This window comes from Zootoca vivipara, chromosome 3 (genome assembly GCF_963506605.1).
Source record: "Zootoca vivipara chromosome 3, rZooViv1.1, whole genome shotgun sequence".
Taxonomy (NCBI): Eukaryota; Metazoa; Chordata; class Lepidosauria; order Squamata; family Lacertidae; genus Zootoca; species Zootoca vivipara.
The window spans coordinates 21426592-21448720 of NC_083278.1; the positions used below are offsets into that span (position 1 = coordinate 21426592).

The 22129-nt window shown below is 41.0% G+C and overlaps 1 protein-coding gene across 1 annotated transcript in view; it reads left to right on the forward strand.

Annotated features, from left to right (window-relative positions):
• CSMD1 (CUB and Sushi multiple domains 1) overlaps positions 1 to 22129 on the forward strand; it is a 915553-nt gene that overhangs the window by 780068 nt on the left and 113356 nt on the right. Inside the window, exons 36-39 of the mRNA XM_035109950.2 lie at positions 1695 to 1791; positions 3371 to 3475; positions 17032 to 17150; positions 21449 to 21518. Of these exons, the coding sequence (XP_034965841.2) occupies positions 1695 to 1791; positions 3371 to 3475; positions 17032 to 17150; positions 21449 to 21518 (391 nt within the window). The remainder of the gene's footprint in view (positions 1 to 1694; positions 1792 to 3370; positions 3476 to 17031; positions 17151 to 21448; positions 21519 to 22129) is intronic.

Sequence of the window (22129 nt, forward strand, 5' to 3'; positions counted from 1 at the left end):
AACTAATTATGATAGAAATGGAATCCAGCTGTGGGGTACTGATTAAAGGTGCATATCAGCTATCTGTGGAGGCAAAAAAAAAAAAGAGGCAGATGGAAGTGCCAATATCCCCTCAACCTCAAGTCAGATCAGGGCCCCCCAAAAGTCTTGTCTTGTTCTGTTTTTTTTTATTATTATTTAAGAGGGGCATACACTTCAACAACAAGAAAGAAAGAAAGAAAGAGAATTGAATTAAAAAGACATCAAAATCACAGTCTTTATTTTCATTAGGTTTCCCCTTTTAACCAAAATAACCCTTTTCTAAATACAAATTTCGCTGCCCACACAGGCAGCCCTGATCGATCGGAAAAAACTCCACATCTATTAGTACATTCCTTTGTGCATGTAGCCTTTTCACTTCCATTGCAAGGAATGAACTACCCCTCATAATAACTCTGCACAGGCAGGGGTCTGGAGTGGAGTGATTGTGTATAATTCTGCCTTGCAAACATGACTTTCTTGGGATATTGAAAATACCTACCTGTACTGCTGCTTCCATATATCTTGCCTTTTTTTTTTTTTTAGTCTTCCTCATTTTCTATCTTTAAATGCCTTTCTTCCTTGGTAATCATCTGTCATCTGCCGCTCACTTGAATCCAAGCTATTCAGTTTTGTAATGTGCCTTTTTCTGCACTGTGGAAGGTTCTATGTTTCAAGATTCCTTCACATTGAAAATATCCCCATGCTTACAAAAGTAGCAGAAAAGGGAGGAGGCTTCTAGACTAGCTCATATTTTAACATCTAGATTTATAGGTGCAGGGTGTTTAAATTGGGTAACATCCATATATTTTATCCACCATCTGAAGTCTGGTACACTGATTCCTGTGCATCTGCTGCAGTGCAGCTCTGCTATGATAGAGAGCACTATCCTAACCCTTCCACGTTGATGGCTGGGGGCTTTGGATGTCACTTCTGTGTCTCTCTGCCGGCCTCTGGAAGCAGAGAGGAGCACTGCCAATGAAAGGAGGGCACCCTGTTGGCTAGAGTAGGCAGGAAGCACTGAAATGGAGCACTTCGAGAGTGAGGTGAAAGCTTTGGTAACATCATATCCAAAGTCTGGAAGATGCCCCAGGCAGGCACTTCAGTTATGCTTGTCTGGAACTGGCATAGCAAATGCAATAAAGAACTATTTCACCATTCACTGACCTGGCCAGCATGAGCCACCAGGACTTAGGTCTCAGCAGTAGATTTTCCACTCCCATTCCTTCTAGGCCCCACTGAAGATTGGTCTGTCATTTTTTTGGAAACGTGACACTTTAGCAATGAATGCCTTGTTATTCCATGATCAGTTGCCGTTCTTTGATGTCACTTTGCAGTTACTGTACAAATGTGCACAATATTGTGAGGTCAAAATGTGTGTTTAGCTTATGCTACATTTTGTTGTCAATCTCATTGCTGCTTTTTTTGGTCTTTGATGTCAGAACTTCTGAAAAGATATGTAACTATACTGTTTAATCAAAATTGAAAAATTCCTTCAGTACGAAGGTATCTGAAGAAGTGTGCATGCACACGAAAGCTCATACCAAAATAAAAACTTAGTTGGTCTTTAAGGTGCTACTGAATGAATTTTTCAATTTTGTTTCGACTCAGACCAACACTGCTACCTACCTGTAACTATACTGTTTAATGAACACCCGGTGGTGCTTCTTTCACAGATCCAGGTCATAAGCTTTGCCACTGAGCATAACTGGGACTCTCTTGAAATCTATGATGGTGGTGACTTGACAGCACCAAGGCTTGGGAGTTTTTCAGGTATGTAGAAATCTACATTGTGGTCTTATAGTGGCCAAACCATAGGGATGGTGAAGAAATTTGGATAGGTTCGTATTTTTATGTGGAACTCCTAATTCACTCTTCCTAAAAACAATATGCCAGCTGAAATACAGTTTTCCTTCAAAGTTCACACTTGCCTCAAAGTTGCGAGTCAGTTCTCCAGCCATTATTACATCTTGCAAGCGTATACAGGTGAAACTCGGAAAATTAGAATATCGTAGAAAAGTGCATTTATTTCAGTAATGCAACTTATTATTATTATTATTATTATTATTATTATTATTATTATTATTATTACAAATGCTTTCTTTTGGAAATTCCACAGTAATAAAACAAATAGTTACAATAATACGAAAATAAACATCACTGCTACATTTCATTAATTGCATTACATTTATAATTGACCGACTTAGCAACAAAGAATTACAGTTACAACAAATAAAGACTTGACATATCTTGCTTTGCATGTCATGCATCTATCTATTGGTTTCACCTTTTAAGTTGTGTTACTGAAATAAATCACATTTCAACGATATTCTAATTTTCCGAGTTTCACCTGTATTGCTTGCACAGATGGAACATTTGGGAGTGAAGATCCCCAGGAGCTACCCGAATAAATAATTACACACATGACACAGAATTTAGTTTTAGGTTATTGGCATAATTTTGGCCACAACTTTATTGATTACAGATAGTGAGTGGTTTGTTTAGGCACTGGTTCGACTAGGCTGCACCTGACCTCAGCAGGACGCAGCACTGACAACTGGACCCCACCATATTGTCAGTGCAGGTAAACACCATGGGGGAGCATTGGTACGGGCACGTGACTCAAGCTCATCTCAATATGCTCCCAGGGACTCTTGCGAGGTCTTACCCCTTGAAAGGGGTCGGCAAAAGCATAGTGAGTCCCTGGATTGCTTTAACGGAATACCTGTTGTGCATTGGAGGGGCCAGGTTCTCTGACCTCCCCTCCACACCACCATTTTAACCCTATCCCTAACCCTAACCCTAACCCTTTTAACCAATGCCTAACCGCCAAACCTTACAAAGTTGTGGCGATTTGCTACGTGGCAGGCAAAACCCAAGTGGCACCAGCCAAATGGGGAAATTGCTACCGGGCCCCTGCCCCAAAATCAGACGACCCATGATGGCACAGCAAGGTCAGAGCAAGATCCTAAATATTGGGAAGGGTGGGCGGGTGATCCAGTGCACGAAGCGAAAAGAGGAAGCTCAACGCAACATGCAGCGGTATATAAAGATCCCTTGGTTAATACACAACATTTCCATTGGCCAGATTTGCCCAACAACTGAGGGATCACCAATCGGGTTGTTGTGGCTATCCAATTGCTCCCACCCACACAACAGTGAGGTCAGTCCTGATGTTCTCACTGCAACACATACCCTCTGTGAGGAGGACCCGATTTAAAATAATGTGACGTTGAACCTCACCCTATATGTTTTATTCTCCTTTATATGTTGTGCTTCTTTAAAAGTTCCCGTGTTGCATAGATCTTGTGATAAATGAAAGTATTCATAACCTGTCCCATATTTCTGGTAGGTACTACAGTACCAGCATTGTTGAACAGCACCTCCAATCAACTTTACTTGCACTTCCACTCTGATATTAGTGTGGCAGCTGCTGGTTTTCACCTAGAGTACAAAAGTAAGTTCTTATTATTATTTTTATTGGCATTGTGCCTCTTGTTTGTGTTTGCTAGGTATCATTCATATCATCACATTGTTGCATGACACCCAAAGTGGTGCAAAATTCCAGGGGTTTCAGGTGCTTATCCAGAGTTATGCTTCCTTTGGAATGAGGGTCAGTGGAGACTATGGCGTCTTTATGATATATGGTTTATTTACACACACACACACACACACACACACACACACACACACAATCAATCATATTTGATGGAGGGGCTCAAAGCATTAACCCCCCAGAAGGTCTTGCTTCTTCCATAGCCACAGCCTTGGATTGCAGCAGAAATCAGGCATGGCTCTGTCTTCCAGCTGCCCAACCTGCAGCCTTGCTTCTAGCTTCACACACAACTCAACTCTGACCTTTGTCTTTTTAACTGCCAGGCAGTTGAGGGAAGGGAGGCATCCATTAGCTGTCTGGCACAGAGCTTCTTCCTTTGTTACCTTCATGGCCCATACTTGGAGGGCCATTACCTCACCAGGAAGCTAGTGTGGATCTAGGAATTAGAATGGGACTCAGGCATAGAGCCCACCCTCTAACACACATTTTTTCCTACATAAATCCAGAACTGTCTTCACTGTGTTGTCTTTCCGCTGGTTAATAATGTCCAGTTTTATGGCATGGATAAAAGGTTGTTTTATGCTTTTATTCTATCCTTTGTCAATATATGCACATTTGTGTGTGATCTCTGTAGTTGATTTAATGAAAGAGAATCGTAGCAACTGCATGCTTTGTGTAATGGTTTTGTCTGTCCTACCCTTTCAGTCATGGAATCTTGTGTGCAGCACATAGGCTGATCTGGCAGGGTGTACAGTTGTTGCAAAGACTTTGAGATTTGCTGTTTTACAATTATGCATGTTGATAGCGATTTTTATGTTGAACAATAACAACAGGGTCAGCTAGACTTCACATGCCATTGTAGTTTCCATTGCGGGGTATTGTTAACCCCAATGGCTTATATAGAACAGGCATCCCCAAACTCGGCCCTCCAGATGTTTTGGGACTACAACTCCCATCATCCCTAGCTAACAGGACCAGTGGTCAGGGATGATGGGAATCGTAATCCCAAAACATCTGGAGGGCCAAGTTTGTTTAACCAGACAAGGGAAGTTATCAATAAAGGTGTGATCATTGGTATTTTTATTTTAACTTGCAGGCAGTATGTTTAATAACTTGCATCCTAAATTTATTTGGCTTTCCTGGTATACATTTAGCCCCCATGCCAGATTGCTAAAGTCAGGGTCCCTGCCCCCCCCCCATCAGCAGAAGGGCACATAATATTGTGCAAGACAGCTTACAATATATTTTAAAAGAATAAAAAAGTAAGTATAATTGTTACAACATTAACAGGGATCATTAAAGACTTGAAAGCACAGTTGGGATGCTAATTATTATTGCTGGTTCTCTTTCTTCATGTAAGCATGGAGAACGACTTCGTTTTTTGCTGCATCATGTGCTTAGATCAGGAATATATTGTATTTTATGCCAAAAAGGTTATCACTATGTTTTCACTTAGTAAATTACAGCACCATCCTAATCATGCCTACTCAGAGGTAAGCCCTACTGGAGGGCTTACCTCCAGGTAAAAGGACACGGGTGGCGCTGTTGGTTAAACCACAGAGCCTAGGGCTTGCCGATCAGAAGGTCGGCAGTTTGAATCCCCACAACGGGGTGAGCTCCCGTTGCTCGGTCCCAGCTCCTGCACACCTAGCAGTTTGAAAGCACGTCAAAGTGCAAGTAGAAAAGTACCGCTCTGGCGGGAAGGTAAACGGTGATTCTGTGCGCTGCTCTGGTTTCGCCAGAAGCGGCTTTGTCATGCTGGCCACATGACCCAGAAGCTGTACGCCGGCTCCCTCAGCCAGTAAAGCGAGATGAGCGCCGCAACCCCAGAGTTGTCCACGACTGGACCTAACGGTCAGAGGTCCCTTTACCTTTACCTCCAGGTAAATTGGATTAGGATTGTAGCCTAAATAAAACTAAAGTATCTGGTATCTGAAGAAGTGTGCATGCACACGAAAGCTCATACCAAAATAAAAACTTAGTTGGTCTTTAAGGTGCTACTGAAGGATTTTTTTTATAAAACTAAAGTGTGAGACACAGCCCTCCAGTTCTATATCATTTGGATGAGGATTTGGAAATTAAGCCATGGAATTCCTGCTAGGATACCAGGAAGTTGTTAACTGAGATTTGATCACTGGGGAACATTTTGCACACTCTCATTTACATAGTGGCACTCAAATCCTTTTCAAACCTTTTAAAACTACCGGTACTGATGCAAAATAGTGGTGTCCTCTGTGCGTAGCTATGATCAGTGAGTCATTCATATTAGCTAGAGGTAGACATTACAAAGATGACTCTTAAATTTTAAGCATGAATATAGATATTAATTATTAGTCTGATAAATAGCTTGACAGAGATTAGATTCGCCAAACATCTTTACGTTTGCCTATGCAAACATTCTATTACCTTGTAGAAGGGCAATAACAATTTTCTGTGAGACTAGGGCTTATTAGAGTATGTAGATGAAGGCACCAAATAGTTCCTTAATGTTGATATTCATCTCCTTTTAATGAGCAGTCCCAAACAAGCAACTATACCGATAAGCATCAATAGTAATACTTATAATTGGGGTAATCACTTTTCTAAAATGTTAATGTGTGCAAATTTTTGGAAAGGCCAGATTTCCAGCTGATGATAAATATTCAGGACCAGCAATCAGCCACAGGGTATCTTTATTCTGTGGTTCAATTTCCCTATTTATTTCTACTATTTGTATGCAAAGCTTCCTGTAATTTATATGAAAAGAGGTAATTTATTGATGATGCCAAATGAGTTTCTGAAGCTTATTTATACAGAATGTGTTTTGAAAGGCTGCTGGTTTATAACACCTGCAGATGTTACGTCCTGGACAGGATTCTAGTATCAGCAACTTGACTATTGTTCTTACCTGCTATCTGCAAGCTTAGATCAAACCTTCTGACTTTGTGTAACAGTGGTCCATTCCAGTTGAAACATTAAGCCAGGCATCCCCAAACTTCAGCCCTCCAGATGTTTTGGACTACAATTTCCATCATCCTTGACTACTGGTCCTGTTAGCTAGGGATCATGGGAGTTGTAGGCCAAAACATCTGGAGGGCCGCAGTTTGGGGATGCCTGCATTAAGCCATAGCTTAGTGATACGTGAAAGTGCAGGACCTAGACTTCTGCTCTAGGGCAATGGAATTTGCTACCACAGATGGTGGTGATGGCCCATGTATGCTACCTCCATGAACTGAGCTAGCATACTACTGAATGGCAGCTCCACTTCCCGGTGGGGCGGGCTGGCGGTGGACCACATGACCACCCACTCCCCGTTGTTCCACGCCACCCGGGGGGATCCTGGCCACGTCATCCATCGGCTGACCTATCGGCTGGCTGGGGGGCGTGGCCAGGGCCAGTTTAAACAGAGGCATGATCCGAGAGACTTCCTCTTGGTTCGTGTTCTCCTTCTCCCACCCTCCCTCCCTATATGCAGGTTTAATCTTTAATGGCCTTGCTATGGACCTCGGTTGGTCGCCGTTGAGGGGCCTGGTAGGAACTTTTCCACTTGGCAAATTGGCTCAGGCCATTTGGTTTTCGCCTACCTCGTAGCAATTGTCACAACTTTGTAAGGTTTTGCAGTTAGGCATTGGGTGACCTTCTGATGGGGGAGGGGAGGCCTGGCCATCACCTGCCCCTCCATGCTTAGGTGTATTCCATTAAAGGAATCCGGGGGCGTGGATCTCATCCGAAGTCCGGTGCGGGGCTAGGGCCATGCCACAACCCTTCTGGGAACCCAGGGGGGAGCTCGAGTTGGTTTGCATCGACGGGGCTCCTCCTACCAATGGTTTACCCTACCAGACTTCCTGCACAGTGGGCAGGAGTCAGATATAGCCTGGTCTACTCAATGCCTAAGCCAATACCGCTCACATTCTATAACCAATAAAGTTGTGGCCTAAATTTGCCCAATAACATTAACCTTATATCACGTGTCCTGGTGTTTTTATTCCTCCCTGAGGGGGTGGTTGCGGGGTCTCGACACGCAAACCAGTTTCTGGGGAACAATAGAGGAAGAGGACTGCTACCTTTGTGTTCCACTTTTGGGCTTTCTTGGGCATCTGGTTGGGCATTATGGAAAACAGGATGTTGGATCAGATAAGCCTTTGATATGATCCAGCAGGGCTTTTCTTACATGTTTTCCTTTCCCTCTTCTCTTGTGGGACTGCAAGGAAAAAACAGAAGCATCCGCATGCTGTTTTAAGGTATTCATAGTTTGTGCTTGCCTGTTGCTCTGAAACAGGTAACCGGGGGACAGGGAGATGGACTGCTTTTCAGAATTTGCAAGGAAGTCAAAGGGAAAGAGCCTTAGCTCGAGTCCAAAATGGCAGTGGTAGCTTTGCCATGAATCATGGCTAAAGAGTCATGTCTTAAATTAATGTGAAATACAATAAGCCTTATTTTTCAGCACGTTATGCAACCAATTTAGGATCAGACATGAGGTGATAAGTATTATTATTATTATTTTTAAGAGAGAAAAAGGTTTCACTAAGTAAATAGGAAAGCAAATATGTTAGGTTTGTGATGTGCATGTCTTATTCATTTCTGTGATTAGAAGGAAACACTGAAGATTAGTTTAGCATATTCTTTCTTAGTTTTGATGTGAATGTTTTTCTGTGCTCCCACTCTACGTGCAACAATTGATTCACTGATGAAATGTTATCAGACATATTTCCCTCGCCCCCAGTTCTGAATTGCTGCAATGAAAATGAATAGCAATAAATCACCATATCTTATGAACATAATCTGGACAAGTACTGATTTAATATAAATCTTGATTTTCTCTCTTGATTTCACCAGCAATTTTAATGTGCCAGTCCTGAGCAAGTTTACTTGAAAATCAGCTCACTGAAATCAATGGCACTCACATCTTTTTAAAATGCTTAGTGTCAGGGCGCTAGACTGCACTGCCTGTTTGTTTTTTTTGAAGAAAAATACTTTGCTTTCAGATAGATCTATCGATACCAACAAACATCCCCCTAGAACTTAATAGCTTTTTAGCATCTCCATGTTAGCAAAATAATTGCAGTGTAGGTAGCTTATAATAATATAATTGAGCAGCTAGCTACACAGAAAGTTGTGCAGAATACACAGTCACAGCAGGCTCCTTTGGCTGCTGCTAATGTGTTTGTGTGTATTGGACAAAATAAGTTTTTCTGTGGATCAAGATGGAAGAAGAAATGGCATCAAAGGGCCTTTGTGGAGCAATTGAACATATGAACAAATTATATCTACTTTTGTTATATTTGCAAGGGATTTGTTTTTGTTTTCACCAGGAGACATTTCTGTTGATATTTTCCCACTCCCTGTAGTAGGTGCAGTGGGGTGGTATTGTGTTTGGCTCTAGAAGAGCAAAAAAGGCACTTGTAGGCCTACACATCATGCAACTGCTTGGAGCAGGCATAGGCAAACTCAGCCCTCCAGATGTTTTAGGACAACAACTCCCATCATCCCTGACCACTGGTCCTGTTAGCTAGGGATGATGGGAGTTATAGTCCCAAAACATCTGGAGGGCAGAGTTTGCCTGTGCCGTGCCTGGCTTGGAGCATTCATATGCCATTAGTTGTGGTCTGGCGTCTTTCCTCTCAGTGGCTCATTTGGAGTTTTCTTCATGCCCACATACCCAGAATATGCAGTAAAGCACAGTATGGTTTCATAATTGGCCAAATAGATTGTTGTTTAGGGAAGTTTTTAATGACTGATGTTTTAATGTATTTTTAATCTTTTGTTGGAAGCCGCCCAGAGTGGCTGGGGAAACCCAGCCAGATGGGCAGTGTATAAATAATAAGTTGTTGTTGTTGTTGTTGGTTGGTTGTTTTGCTCTTCACCCATACTGACAGGTTTGTCACTTCCTACCAATCTCCTACCTTGAAAAATACCTGTATGGATTGACCCACAGTGTATCTCCTTTGTTGTAAAGTTAATGAAGCTGTGGGTCTAGACTCTAGATCATTGCCAGGAGTCCCACTTCTTTATTCTGAATGTGCAACTTCCTCTTTCCATTCTTAATCTTACATTGAGCTATTAGGTTGCTGCTTAAGGGATAGGTATGCTTCAGCAGCATTTTAACAAAACGTATTTCAGATGCTTTATATGCAGAATTCATCATGCGAAAGGCTGGACTAGATGAATCCCAAGACGGAATTAAGATTGCCGGAAGAAATATCAACAACCTCAGATATGCAGATGACACAACCTTGATGGCAGAAAGCGAGGAGGAATTAAAGAACCTTTTAATGAGGGTGAAAGAGGAGAGCGCAAAATATGGTCTGAAGCTCAACATCAAAAAAACCAAGATCATGGCCACTGGTCCCATCACCTCCTGGCAAATAGAAGGGGAAGAAATGGAGGCAGTGAGAGATTTTACTTTCTTGGGCTCCTTGATCACTGCAGATGGTGACAGCAGTCACGAAATTAAAAGACGCCTGCTTCTTGGGAGAAAAGCAATGACAAACCTAGACAGCATCTTAAAAAGCAGAGACATCACCTTGCCGACAAAGGTCCGTATAGTTAAAGCTATGGTTTTCCCAGTAGTGATGTATGGAAGTGAGAGCTGGACCATAAAGAAGGCTGATCGCCGAAGAATTGATGCTTTTGAATTATGGTGCTGGAGGAGACTCTTGAGAGTCCCATGGACTGCAAGAAGATCAAACCTATCCATTCTTAAGGAAATCAGCCCTGAGTGCTCCCTGGAAGGACAGATTGTGAAGCTGAGGCTCCAATACTTTGGCCACCTCATGAGAAGAGAAGAATCCTTGGAAAAGACCCTGATGTTGGGAAAGATTGAAGGCACTAGGAGAAGGGGACGACAGAGGACAAGATGGATGGACAGTGTTCTCGAAGCTACGAACATGAGTTTGACCAAACTGCGGGAGGCAGTGCAAGACAGGAGTGCCTGGCGTGATATGGTCCATGGGGTCACGAAGAGTCGGACACGACTAAACGACTAAACAACAACAACATTTCAGATGCTTAAACCTTTTCTTTCAAAAGGAAAATGGTTTGTTGTATTTATTAAATACGTACAGTCACCCCATATCCAGCAAGAGTCACCCTCACACAAAGCACTGGAATATCCTGATTTTTCCCACTGTACCGTTAAAGGCTTTTACTCTGGCCTTCTTATAAATTGAGCACACCCATATTTTGGGTAAGAAATACAAAATACGAAATTGACATACCATATCAGTGAACAGATGGGGAAACTTTCTTTGAAGAAGAAGAGAATTGATAATAGCCTGACTTGCTAGGCATAGCAGTGCAAGTCTTTTTATGTTTCAGATGAATGACTATGGCTTAGAGTTTGCCAAAGGCAAACCTAGAATCTTTATTTACCCGTAGTAAAGGCATACAGACATTCCATGTGCATTGGTATTGGTATATACCCCTAGCTACACTGTAACACCAGCAAGGGTTTTTAATGTAAACACTTAGCACAGTGTTTACTGTGATGTTCATTGTCTCAAAATGGTGAGGGGGAAGAGGAAAGAATATTGCATTTTTGTTTTATGCAATAGTTCAGTCTCGGATTGATTGCAATAATGATGCTGCCTTTAGTGCTAGTTTTGACTGACAGCTATTGTTTTATGGAAGAAATTAGCCATATCATCAGGTTATTTTCTATGCTACAAGGAATCATTAGCTGTAGAAAAGCCCATTTAGATTAATGGAAGAATTAATTAAATTCTTGAGTCAAAAGAGCAACAAACTCTACAAGGAGTTCATTAAAGTTATTCTCAAATTTTCATCAGTCATAAAAACAAGATGATCTGATAGAGGAAACCAAGAGTTCACACACAAAAAGTGACTTTTAATCTAGTTTTCTAATACATTTCCAAAAAAATTATCTGCTTTTATTTTAAGTAGTTCGAAACAAGTAGTATAATAACCTCTCAATTTCTAGCAAAAACTGATGTAGTACCTATACTGTAGTTGTTCCTAGCCTGTGAACAACTTTTTGAAGTACTTCAGCTGTACATGATTGTGCTACAAGTTGTATGTTAAGTGCTTTTTTATCTATCTGTTGTTAAACAAGTTTCAATTTCAAGGACTAAATGCCTAAGGAGTTCCAACTGCAGTATGGGTAAAATTGCATTCTGATGGCCACAAGATCACTCAAAACAGCATTATACTTTTACTCTCTCCCTAGCTTCAAAGCAAGTTTGTTAACACGAGTGTCCCCAATCTGTTTTCATACTCCATACACATGCTCTGTAACCAGTGCTTTGTTCCCCTAAAAACAAAACAAAAAAGCAACTCTCATTTCCCTACTCATAATGAAATACTGCCCCTCAATGAGGCCAAACCTAGATTCACAAAATGTTTAGGGGTATGCGTACCCCTGCGCCCACCCCAGAAAAAAAGCACTGTCCGTAACTTATATCTATGCCCTGAATAAACTTTGGCTACAAATAAGTTTTATGTCTGGATTTTCACTTTTTGAAATATGGCCACCCTAGGCAATGGTCCAGCATATCCACCGCCCACACCTGCAGACATGAAGAAGAAGAACAACTGTGTGTCGTCACCATATTGCTGACAACATACTCCAAAGCTCCAGATGACCCCACACAGCAGTTTCATATAGATGTTAAGCAGCTGTTGGAGAGGGGAAGACTCAAACCCTGAGGAACCTCGTATTGAATGCTCCATGGGGCTGAGCAGCACACCCCTAAGCATCACCCTCTAGAAATGACCATCTAAGTGGGACCACAACTACCACAAAGTGGTGCCACCCACCCCTAACTTGGACAGCCGCTCCAGAAGGATAACTTGGTTGATGGTGTTGAAAGCCGCTGAGAGGTCGAGGAGAATTAACAAGGACATATTTCCCCTGTCTCTTTCCCAACAGAGGTCATCATACAGGACAACCAAAGCAGTTTCTGTGCCAAAAGCAGGTCTAAACCCCAATTGAAATGGACAGGACAAAAATTTCTACATTAGAGCATGCTGTTGGACACATGAACTTATTATTCATATTTTACTGGGTCAAGTTAACTCCCCAATCATTGGCGTTTTTAACTTTATGATGCATTATGTATGGGAAAGTAAGCCAGGATTTGTAATGTAGAGAATCATGACAGAAGAAGATATTTCCAGCTCGCAGTGGCAATCAAAGGAATCTATTAAAATCTCCTAGATGCTGCTTGCAGGGAAGGAAGGTAGTAATAGCCTACCTCTGGCTTCCGTTATTGATACATTGATCTTCCTTTCTCCTTACTTGAGTATTCCTTTGAGAAAAATAATAATTGCCAAGCATAGCACTATTGGCTGGCCCTGTTGGACAGCAAGAGGAAATCTTACCCATAATTCTGATCTTGACTTTACAGAAAGGGAATTGTGCAATTTCAGAATGCATTAAGGAGTGGTAGCAAGGTGATTTTAAACACCCAAAGTCTGTATTTGCAGTTTTAGTCTTCTTGCCACACCCTGGGTTTGTTATCACTGTCCCCCACACCCCACCAAATAGCAAAAATTCAGTAAAGAGATATAGAGTTCTTAAGAAGCCTGAACAGAAAGGGAAATACACGGAGTCCAGAAGGCAGACTTTATCGTTGTAAATCTTGTGGTAGGTGGGGTGGGGGTGGGGGAGAGAAAGAAACTAATTCCAGATAGGTTGAAAGTTCTCTCTCAATTGGGAGTTCTTGAAAGTCTGTAGTCATTGGAGAACACTCTTCCTTAAAAGTTGAAGTTATCTGGGGGGGGGGGGGTACTGGAGCCAGTGGGTGCCTTGTGATCAAAATCACTAAGCTTATTGGGCTTGCCAGGTCAGCCGTTTGAATCCATGTGATGGGGTGAGCTCCCATTGCTGTGCCCCAGCTTCTGCCAATCTAGCAGTTTGAAAGCATACCAATGTGAGTAGATAAATAGGTACCAGTGCAGCAGGAAGGTAAACAGTGTTTCTGTGCGCTCTGGTTTCCGTCACGGTGTTCTGTTGCACCAGAAGCGGTTTAGTCATGCTGGCCACATGACCTGAAAAGCTGTTAGTGGACAAACACCGGCTCCCTTGGCCTGAAAAGCAAGGTGAGCGCCGCACCCCATTGGCACCTTTGACTGGACTTAACTGTCCAGGGGTCCTTTACCTTTTACCAGCAGACTAGTGCCAGCAGCAGCTAGGAGTGTATTCATCTGGGACATCTCCCACCCTCTTTTCCTGTGAAGCTGCACTAGCCAGCCACTGAGAGCCCTAGACAATTCACTATTACATTTTTCTAATGCACTGTCTTTGAAGACAGTTCAGAAACATTAGTTGGTTCGGAACAGGAGTAGCCAATACTGTATAGGGCCCTTCAGATGTTCTTAGACTACATCTCCATCAATGTCCCCAGCCAACATAGCAAATGGTGAGGAATGTTGGAAGTTGTACACCAAAATCAGGGATGTTAGGGCAGAATATATCACTGATATAGTACTGTCTGCACTGGGTACTAGTTTGTTTCAAGGTTAAATTCAAAGTGCTTATTCTTACTATTAAACTTCTGAATAGAGCTAGGTGCCATCTGCTTTGTATATTTAGAATTAAAATAATTTGTGTTGGTGCTGCTGCAGATCTTGGTACCACAGTTTCTTTCCCAGGCTTTGTGGTTCTGTCCCAAGTACTCTCAAATTAATAGATACCTGCAGGATAGGAGAGGCAAGACAGACAAGCTCAGCTTCCACCATCCAGGTATTTCCATTTCTGCCCTCCTACACACCAGGATACTTGCCTGTTTTCCAAGGGATCAGGTGTGTACTGGAAGTGGTTGGAAGTGTGCCATCTTTGAAAACAATGAAGGCAATGGGAAGAATTCAAAAGAACACTCTTGGGGTCATTCCATCAGTGCAAGCATTTCTGCTTGCCTGACGGAATGACCTTCCCTCTTCCACCTAGCGCTTCCTACATGTATTCCCCTAGCTGGATGGAGGATCAAACATGTGAATAGTTTGTACACCAAGTTCCCTGTTCTGATCCAAGAGCTGACCTAGTGTATGCCTAATTCTTAAATAAATCAGAAAATCCTGTGTATTATCTTTTTTTCAGTAGGGGAGTTGGGACTGGATTTTGTTCTCCCATGAACCCCTTTCCCCCACAAACAGCTGATTCTAGCTTTTCAGAGTCTTATCTTCTTGATGCAGGCCCAGCTGCTTAGTGCACACTGTTATTTCTGATCCACCTTCTTCTATTATATAAATAAAGTGCTGAGCGACAGGTCTCTGCTCCTTTTTCACTGGGATACTGGATGGTGAAAATAAGATATAATTTAAACCTCAGCCACAGTTCCAGGCGAATACTTAGATAAGACATAATTGTTATAAACTCTAACTTTTGGCAATAAATGTTGTGTTATTGCCAGAGATATACAGGTGTAAAATCAAGGGTTGCGGGGTTTCTCTGTGAAGAAGAATTGAGGTAGGGAAGCATTATTTCAGTGGATTCTGAATCAATTCAATCCTCCTAAGGCAGTACAGTCATACCTCAGGTTACAGCCGCTTCAGGTTGCGTCTTTTCGGGTTGTGTTCCGCTCCAAACCCAAAAGTACCGGAACGGGTTACTTCCGGGTTCCGGTGCGCATGCGCAGAAATGCTAAATTGTGCTTGCACAGAAGCGCTGAATTGCGACCCGTGCATGCGCAGACGCGGGTTGCGAACGTGCCTCCCGCACGGATCATGTTCGCAACCTGAGCACCCACTGTATTTCTAACCTCCAGTCTATGGTGTTGGATGTTTTGGTCAGCTAGCTTTCACCAGAAGCTTTTGCTGCACCCCCCCCCCCAAGCACAGTGAATAAACTCCTATTACCTGAAAAAAGGGTGTTACAGATATGGGGCAGAACAGGGCTGGTCCATTCCGTTCTCTAGATAGAGCCTCATCTGGGTCCTGGAGCTGGTGCAGCAAAACAAACAATCCCCCTTTCCACTTTTTGTCCTAGCTGGTTCAAGCTGGCAGAACTTTGAGTATGGCCATGGTTCCTCTACTCTGATTCTCTCTCGTTTACTCTATAAATGCTCTAGATTGCTCTGTAAATGTATATTTCCTTCTCTATCTTTTTAGAAAATAATAATCTTTTAAGTAGGGCTTATAGCTCAAGTCTATCAAGTGGTGTTTAGTACAGATGTATTTTTTCCTCCCCCAATTCTTTTTATTTGTTTTGATCTCCCCCTTAGAAATATATTGGATCACAATTTTATTTCACATTTATTAAGGGTTAACTTCTGTTCACATTCATGAGTTAATTCTCAAACTTGCACAGAATTTGTTCTCTATGCCAAGGAATAAGGCTATTCACTGTAAACCAAGACTTCATAGAAATTAAGAGCAATATTTAATTATACATCTCTCTCTCTCTCTCTCTGTGTGTGTGTGTGTGTGTGTGTGTGTGTATCACACACTAATATATATATATCACATTTCTTTTTTGTGAAACATAAGAAGCAAAGCTTTTTTGAGACTGGATCAAACAGCCTAGGGAATTTTATTGTGGTTAGTTGACAGTGTCGTGTAATGAATGCTAATATAGTTTCAGAAATGTTAACTAGATTATAGTGCTGTGAGCTTTCTTGTCATTGATGGCAGTGATGCCTGGAAAATATTGGAGGTCACTGTAATGACGTGCCTGGATGTATGTCTCGTGCCAGAGCTGGAATGGCAAAAGTATTTAACAAGCGGGAACTGGGATGAGATCACTGGGAGAGTGATCAGTATTGACATTAATGAGTTTTATGTCCTATGCCAAAAGAGCTAGCTGACCTGTGAAGAGCATGCAGTAAGCAATTTCCTGTACAAGAGAGGCATGCTACCCTTGAAAACAGTACTTGATATTCATAAGCTGTGAATGAGAACTACAGCATGTAAAGCCATGTGGTCTAAAGAATACCTTGTCTCTGGCTCTACAGTATGGCAGATAGAGCTCTACCCACCTTTTCCTTTAAGCCCCGCTCATTCTTCAGTAAGACATCATCATGTCACACTATGTCCTGTTCAAGAGACTTGCGGTGTGCATTATTAAACATGAATTCCTTCTGTGAGTGTGAATGAATTTCTAGATTTGTCACACCATTATATTTTGAAGCTAATTTTACTCAACAGCGAATATATAAAATTTGACCTATTACCATTGTTTCATATGTATATATATGTCTGTGGGTGTGACTGTGTGTGTATATATATGTCTCTCTGTGTGCAATATATACACACATACATACTATTGATGGCTTTATGTATCTGTTTGTGTATTTATATCGAACTGTTCTTCCTTTCTGTCCTCCTGCATCATTTCCACCCCTGTGTCCGCTTAGATTATGGCATGCTTAAGTCAGGGACTTTAACATCTTTCTTTCTTTTTTAATTTTGTGAGTTGATTAGATCATGTTATATACTAAAGAACAAAAAAAGTAATAAAACTTCAAAACAATATGAATATTTTAATATGTTTTGTTCCATTTCCCCCCTTTATTTTGTTTTAGCTGTAGGCCTTGCTGCCTGCCCAGAACCAGTAATTCCTAGCAATGGATTCAAAATGGGCGATAGATATATGGTGAATGATGTTTTGTCGTTTCAGTGTGAGCCAGGATACACGTTACAGGTACCTGCATTTTCTTTTGAAATGGTATAGTTGCCATTGGACTGGATTCATAATTGGATAGAGCAGAAACCCACAACATGGATGCTTCCATGGTGAGAGTGATTTTTGTCAGTTCTTGCTCCTCCCACAACTTCCATCTCCTAAGGCAGTGGCTCCCACTTGGGGTCTGCAGACTCCAGGGTATCTGTGTCATGTACCCAGGGGATCTGTGGCACATGACAAAAACTACCATAGAGATATCAAATATTTCAAAAGTAAAGGGTCCATGGCTTGGCTTTAGAAAAAAAAAACAGGGAGTCTGCAGTACTTTACTAATTGGGAAACACTGTCCTAAGAGTTTGGGACACAGCAAAAAATGTTGCAGCTCCTTTCCCCTCTGGAAGCACCCAGTTTGCAAAGCAGAAGCCTGTGAATCACTTGAGGAAGGAGGATTTGTAGAACAGCAGACTGGACCCAACTCACTGTATTTTCCTTATTTATAAAGCATGTATTGTAATATTTTCTGTTGGATCAAATTCTTTTGGTGAAGAAAAGGTATCCCCTTGAACTATTTTCAGCTCTTTGTCTCATATGAAAACATAGATCGTTTTCTGCTTTACAAAAGGATCAGAATAAATAAGCGATGGTTGCTTTTTCACTCTGCTTGCTGAAGAGAACTGCATAAAGTCAGAACTTAGCATATGTTCCCCAACTCTCTCATCAACAAAAATTGGTTCCAACAGAGGAACATCAGCTATTTTCTCTTTTGTATTTTCTGAGACTACCACACCTGCAACTCTTTTATATCAAGTGATATAGACCAACAGAAATCAATTGCACACGATGTTCAGAAATAATCAGAATCCCGATTAATTTAAATAGGTCTTAACTGTTGCTAAGTTTCTCTGGATTGGGAGTATACATTGTGCATTCAATTTAATAAACTCTGCAGGAAAGGAGCATGCCATATATCAGGTCATAACCATCTAGCCCAGTACCGTCTTACTCTGAGTAACAGTCACTCTCCAGTGTTGAAGGCAAAGGCCTTTCATACCATCTACTGGAGCTGATGCCAGCAATTAAAACTGGGACCTTTTGTGAACAAATCATTTTCTCTGTCACTGGGTTATGATCCATCACCAAATATGACAGTAAACTGTCAGAAAACTGTTGTTTCAGACATGTTTGCCTGCCTTTGTACATCTCTTTCTTTTTCAATGGACACTTGGAAGTTGTGGTTTCATTTAATTTCCCTTAGTATCTTCCTCCCTGTTCCTATTTCATTATTAATTCTGATTATTCTTAGATTTTTATTCTTTTCTATTGGTCCTTCTGCAAAGCAAATAAAATAGTCATTCATAATAAAATTAGTTTTGCTTGCATAATGGGCCTATCTTCTTGAAAGGTAAAATAGAGTTGATTTTCCATTTATATACCTGCTTCTCTGCCAGGGTTTCTTTCCCCTTTTTAAGCCTTACATGCCTAATCAGACCTTTTTTGCAGTCTGTGGTATTGCTTTTCTTAGTGGTAATTGCCAAATTATGATAATGTAAGAATATATTAATGCAGTCTTCCTTGATTTATAAATAAATGTATGGCCTTTCTTACTTCAAGCGAAGTGCAAAAATCTCACTGAGGCATAGATTCTGATCTAGCACCTGTGCTGCTAAACATTAGGATGCAAACTGAAATATTACATTTGGCCTTCTTTTGCTGAAATCTAAATAAATAGTTTGCACATGCCAAGTCACAGTGTTTTTGACTGCCTTTCTTTGGGCAGTTTTAAACACATCAGCCTACACTGACAAGTCACCAGTGGACAAACATGTAAAGTAGCTACCAAAATATATACATTTTTGCCATAAGTATGAATATAAAATATACAGTCATACCTTGGAAGTTGAACGGAAATAGTTCACAATAGTTCACAAACCGGAACACTCACTTCTGGGTTTGCAGCGTTCAGGAGCCAAAACGTTCGAGAACTAAGCTGTTAAAAAACCAAGATATGACTGTAATCTAAAATTAGACCACTGGAAGTCAACAAGGAGAAGGTGTTAGGAATGGCATTAATAAATCCATGTCCATAACAATACTTCAATTTATGTATTTATTAAATTTGTTAAGTCTTTCCCAGCACAACCTAAAGCGACTTACAACCAACCAGACAGACAGACAAAAACCCCACAGAAGATACATTAAGACCAAGATGGAAAACATTCTGCCCACTTCTAAAAGGCTGCATATACTGTAGTTAAAAGCCAAAGGCTTGGCTATGGAGGAAATTTATTGCCTGGCACCTAAAGGACTACTACCGCATTGCTTCGTCAAGCACTTGGTTATATATTAGTACTACATTGTACTTCATGCTATGCCATCTTGGGAAAATACAGCGCTAGCCTTAGGCCTTCACAATGGGCTTTGGGCTTCACTAGAATAGGACACTTGTTTCAATGTTGTCATCACAAGAGTTACATTGTTTTATTGTGGATGTACTTGGCAACATGTTCTGAACACAATAATGATACATTAACGGTGGATTTATTCTGCTTTATTAGTTGTTCTGTGACATTCCAATACTGCCACATTATCACTGTTCGAAAGTGCTGTGGAGCTACAAAAGCAAGAGGGAAAAACACAGAGAGAAGATTAGTGCTATGAAAAATTACAGGAGTTCCAGAAGGAGGATACAGAATATGCACTGTCTGGAAATCAAGCCGTTTGACCACCCGATTTTTATTTTTATTTGACAAGAACAAAGAGTATTGACAGGGAGATCAAACATGGCTGCTTCTCTGATAGCATGAGCTCAAATAATTTATTATAATTGTATATTTTTTTATTGTCGTAAACCACCTGTGGACCATGTGGTGAAGGGCAGATAAGAAAATGAAATACATCAAATCAGCATGAATGCACAACAAAAAGAATGTTTGCAGGGGCCCCTAAATATGATGCTGTATTTCTAAACTATTTGATTGGCAGCCACCCTAATAATAAGCACACTGGGGTTAAAAATAAAGTGACTGTGGAGATAGTACAGGAATACAACTCCCCTATGAGGAAAAGTTGTTGTTATTATTTTTCTTTGTTAAGAAAGAAAGAATCTAGGCATTCTAGGGCTTGAAAGAGATGTATAAAATTATACATGCTGTGGATAGAAATACTTTTCAGCCTTCTCTCACAATAGCAGAACATGAGATCTTCCAGTGAAATGGAACGGTGGTAGTTGCTTCTCTCCATGAACCCATCCCTTCCTTCCTCTTCAACCCCACTCCCAACCCTTGGGAGTGGGGGCTGCTTGGGGTAGAGAGGAGGAGTCAGGGAAGTCTGTGGCTGAAACCCTGTGAAATATGAAATCCATAATCACAATTTGTAACATTAACCACAACCCAACAAGGAATGGGGCAACCTTATATTCTATTTATCTCCATAGGTGTCAATGCCCTGGGTGCAAGAGCACTCACAAAATTCCCCATGAAGGAGCCAGGCACCCTGCATGGCACTCATAGCCCCGGGCACCCATGGTCATGGGGCCAAGCTGGAATTTCTGTTTATCTCAGTGGGTTTTGGTTCATAGAATCACAGAATTCTAGAGCTGGAAGAGTCCCTGAGGGCCATCTAGTTCAACCCCTAGAAAGGAGAGTTGAGCTAACTCTGTTGGATTGTGGCCACAGCACACGTGTTCTTTTGCAAGTTTATCCATATTGATAATAACTTGGGTATAGATTACATTTGATTTAATTCCGCACTCTCTGTATGTATGTGACAAGAGAGAATTTTTTTAAATAAAAAACCATCCTAACTAAACTATGATTTCAGTGATTCTGGAATTGAAACCATGTACATTACATTGGTTGGGCAGTATAGTTAAGACATTATGGTGCAATCCTGTTCTGCTCTCTCCACTGAAAAAAGGGAGAGCAGTCTTTTTTAAAAAATCCTTTCTACACCGAACCATTGACTGATCTTGAAATAAATCCCGTCCTTTGGTAGCGTGGTGAAGAATGCAAATGAGGACTTTACATTGCTCTGCAAGCCTATGCAATAATTGAGTTCAGAACAGTGGTTTTGAAACAGTTTCTTAAGACATGTGGCACAACTCATTTCCCATTTTAAAAGGAATTCTAATTATTGCAGTAGTCTTTTGTTTAACCTTAATTAGAAAACTGTCATGGGTAGTAAAGTGCAGGGGAAGAGTAATTGGCAACAGGATTTCACAAGCGATGCTGGTGTTTTCTCCTTAGAATAATTATGCTAAATTGCCAGGGGGAAGCTGGAGAAACAGAGGATGAATCATTATTTTTATTTTATTTTAGGGGCGCTCTCATATTTCTTGTATGCCTGGAACAGTTCGCCGTTGGAACTATCCTTCTCCTCTATGTATAGGTATGCATGCATACTTTTTGAACCATGTGCTATTAAGAATAACAGAAGTACAAAACTAAAGTGTTAATTAGCAGCTGCAGTTTGTATCTGCTGATATCAAGCCCATTTGACTGGAAAATGTCGTTTTTACAACCATCACATGGTACCCATGAACCATTGACCCTGATTATCCAGAATTAAGAGAATGGTTTCTCCTTTTCTCATGTCTCGACTTTCTATTTCATATACATGCTTTTTTAAAATTTAGTTCACCTTCCTGTGTTGAATGAAAAGGTGAATTAACTTATAGATTCATAGAACCTGCTGCTGAATGATAACTCTCATCATCGCCAGGCAGCATGGCTCATTGGCCAGGAATGATGGGAGATGTAGTTCAACAACATCTAGAGCACCATAGTCTAGCCACCCCTGGTATAAAACACCTTATAATTGATCAAACCATTATTATCACCCACATATTGTAGAAGAGAAGTAGGGATTTTGACAGTGTTGGTGATTTGCCTAAGATAACATTGTGCCTAAGGTGATATTTGAACCATTATCTTATGTATGTGAGCTGAATGATTTAAAATAAAATGTGCATAATGCAGATTAATGCAAAAAAGAAGAAA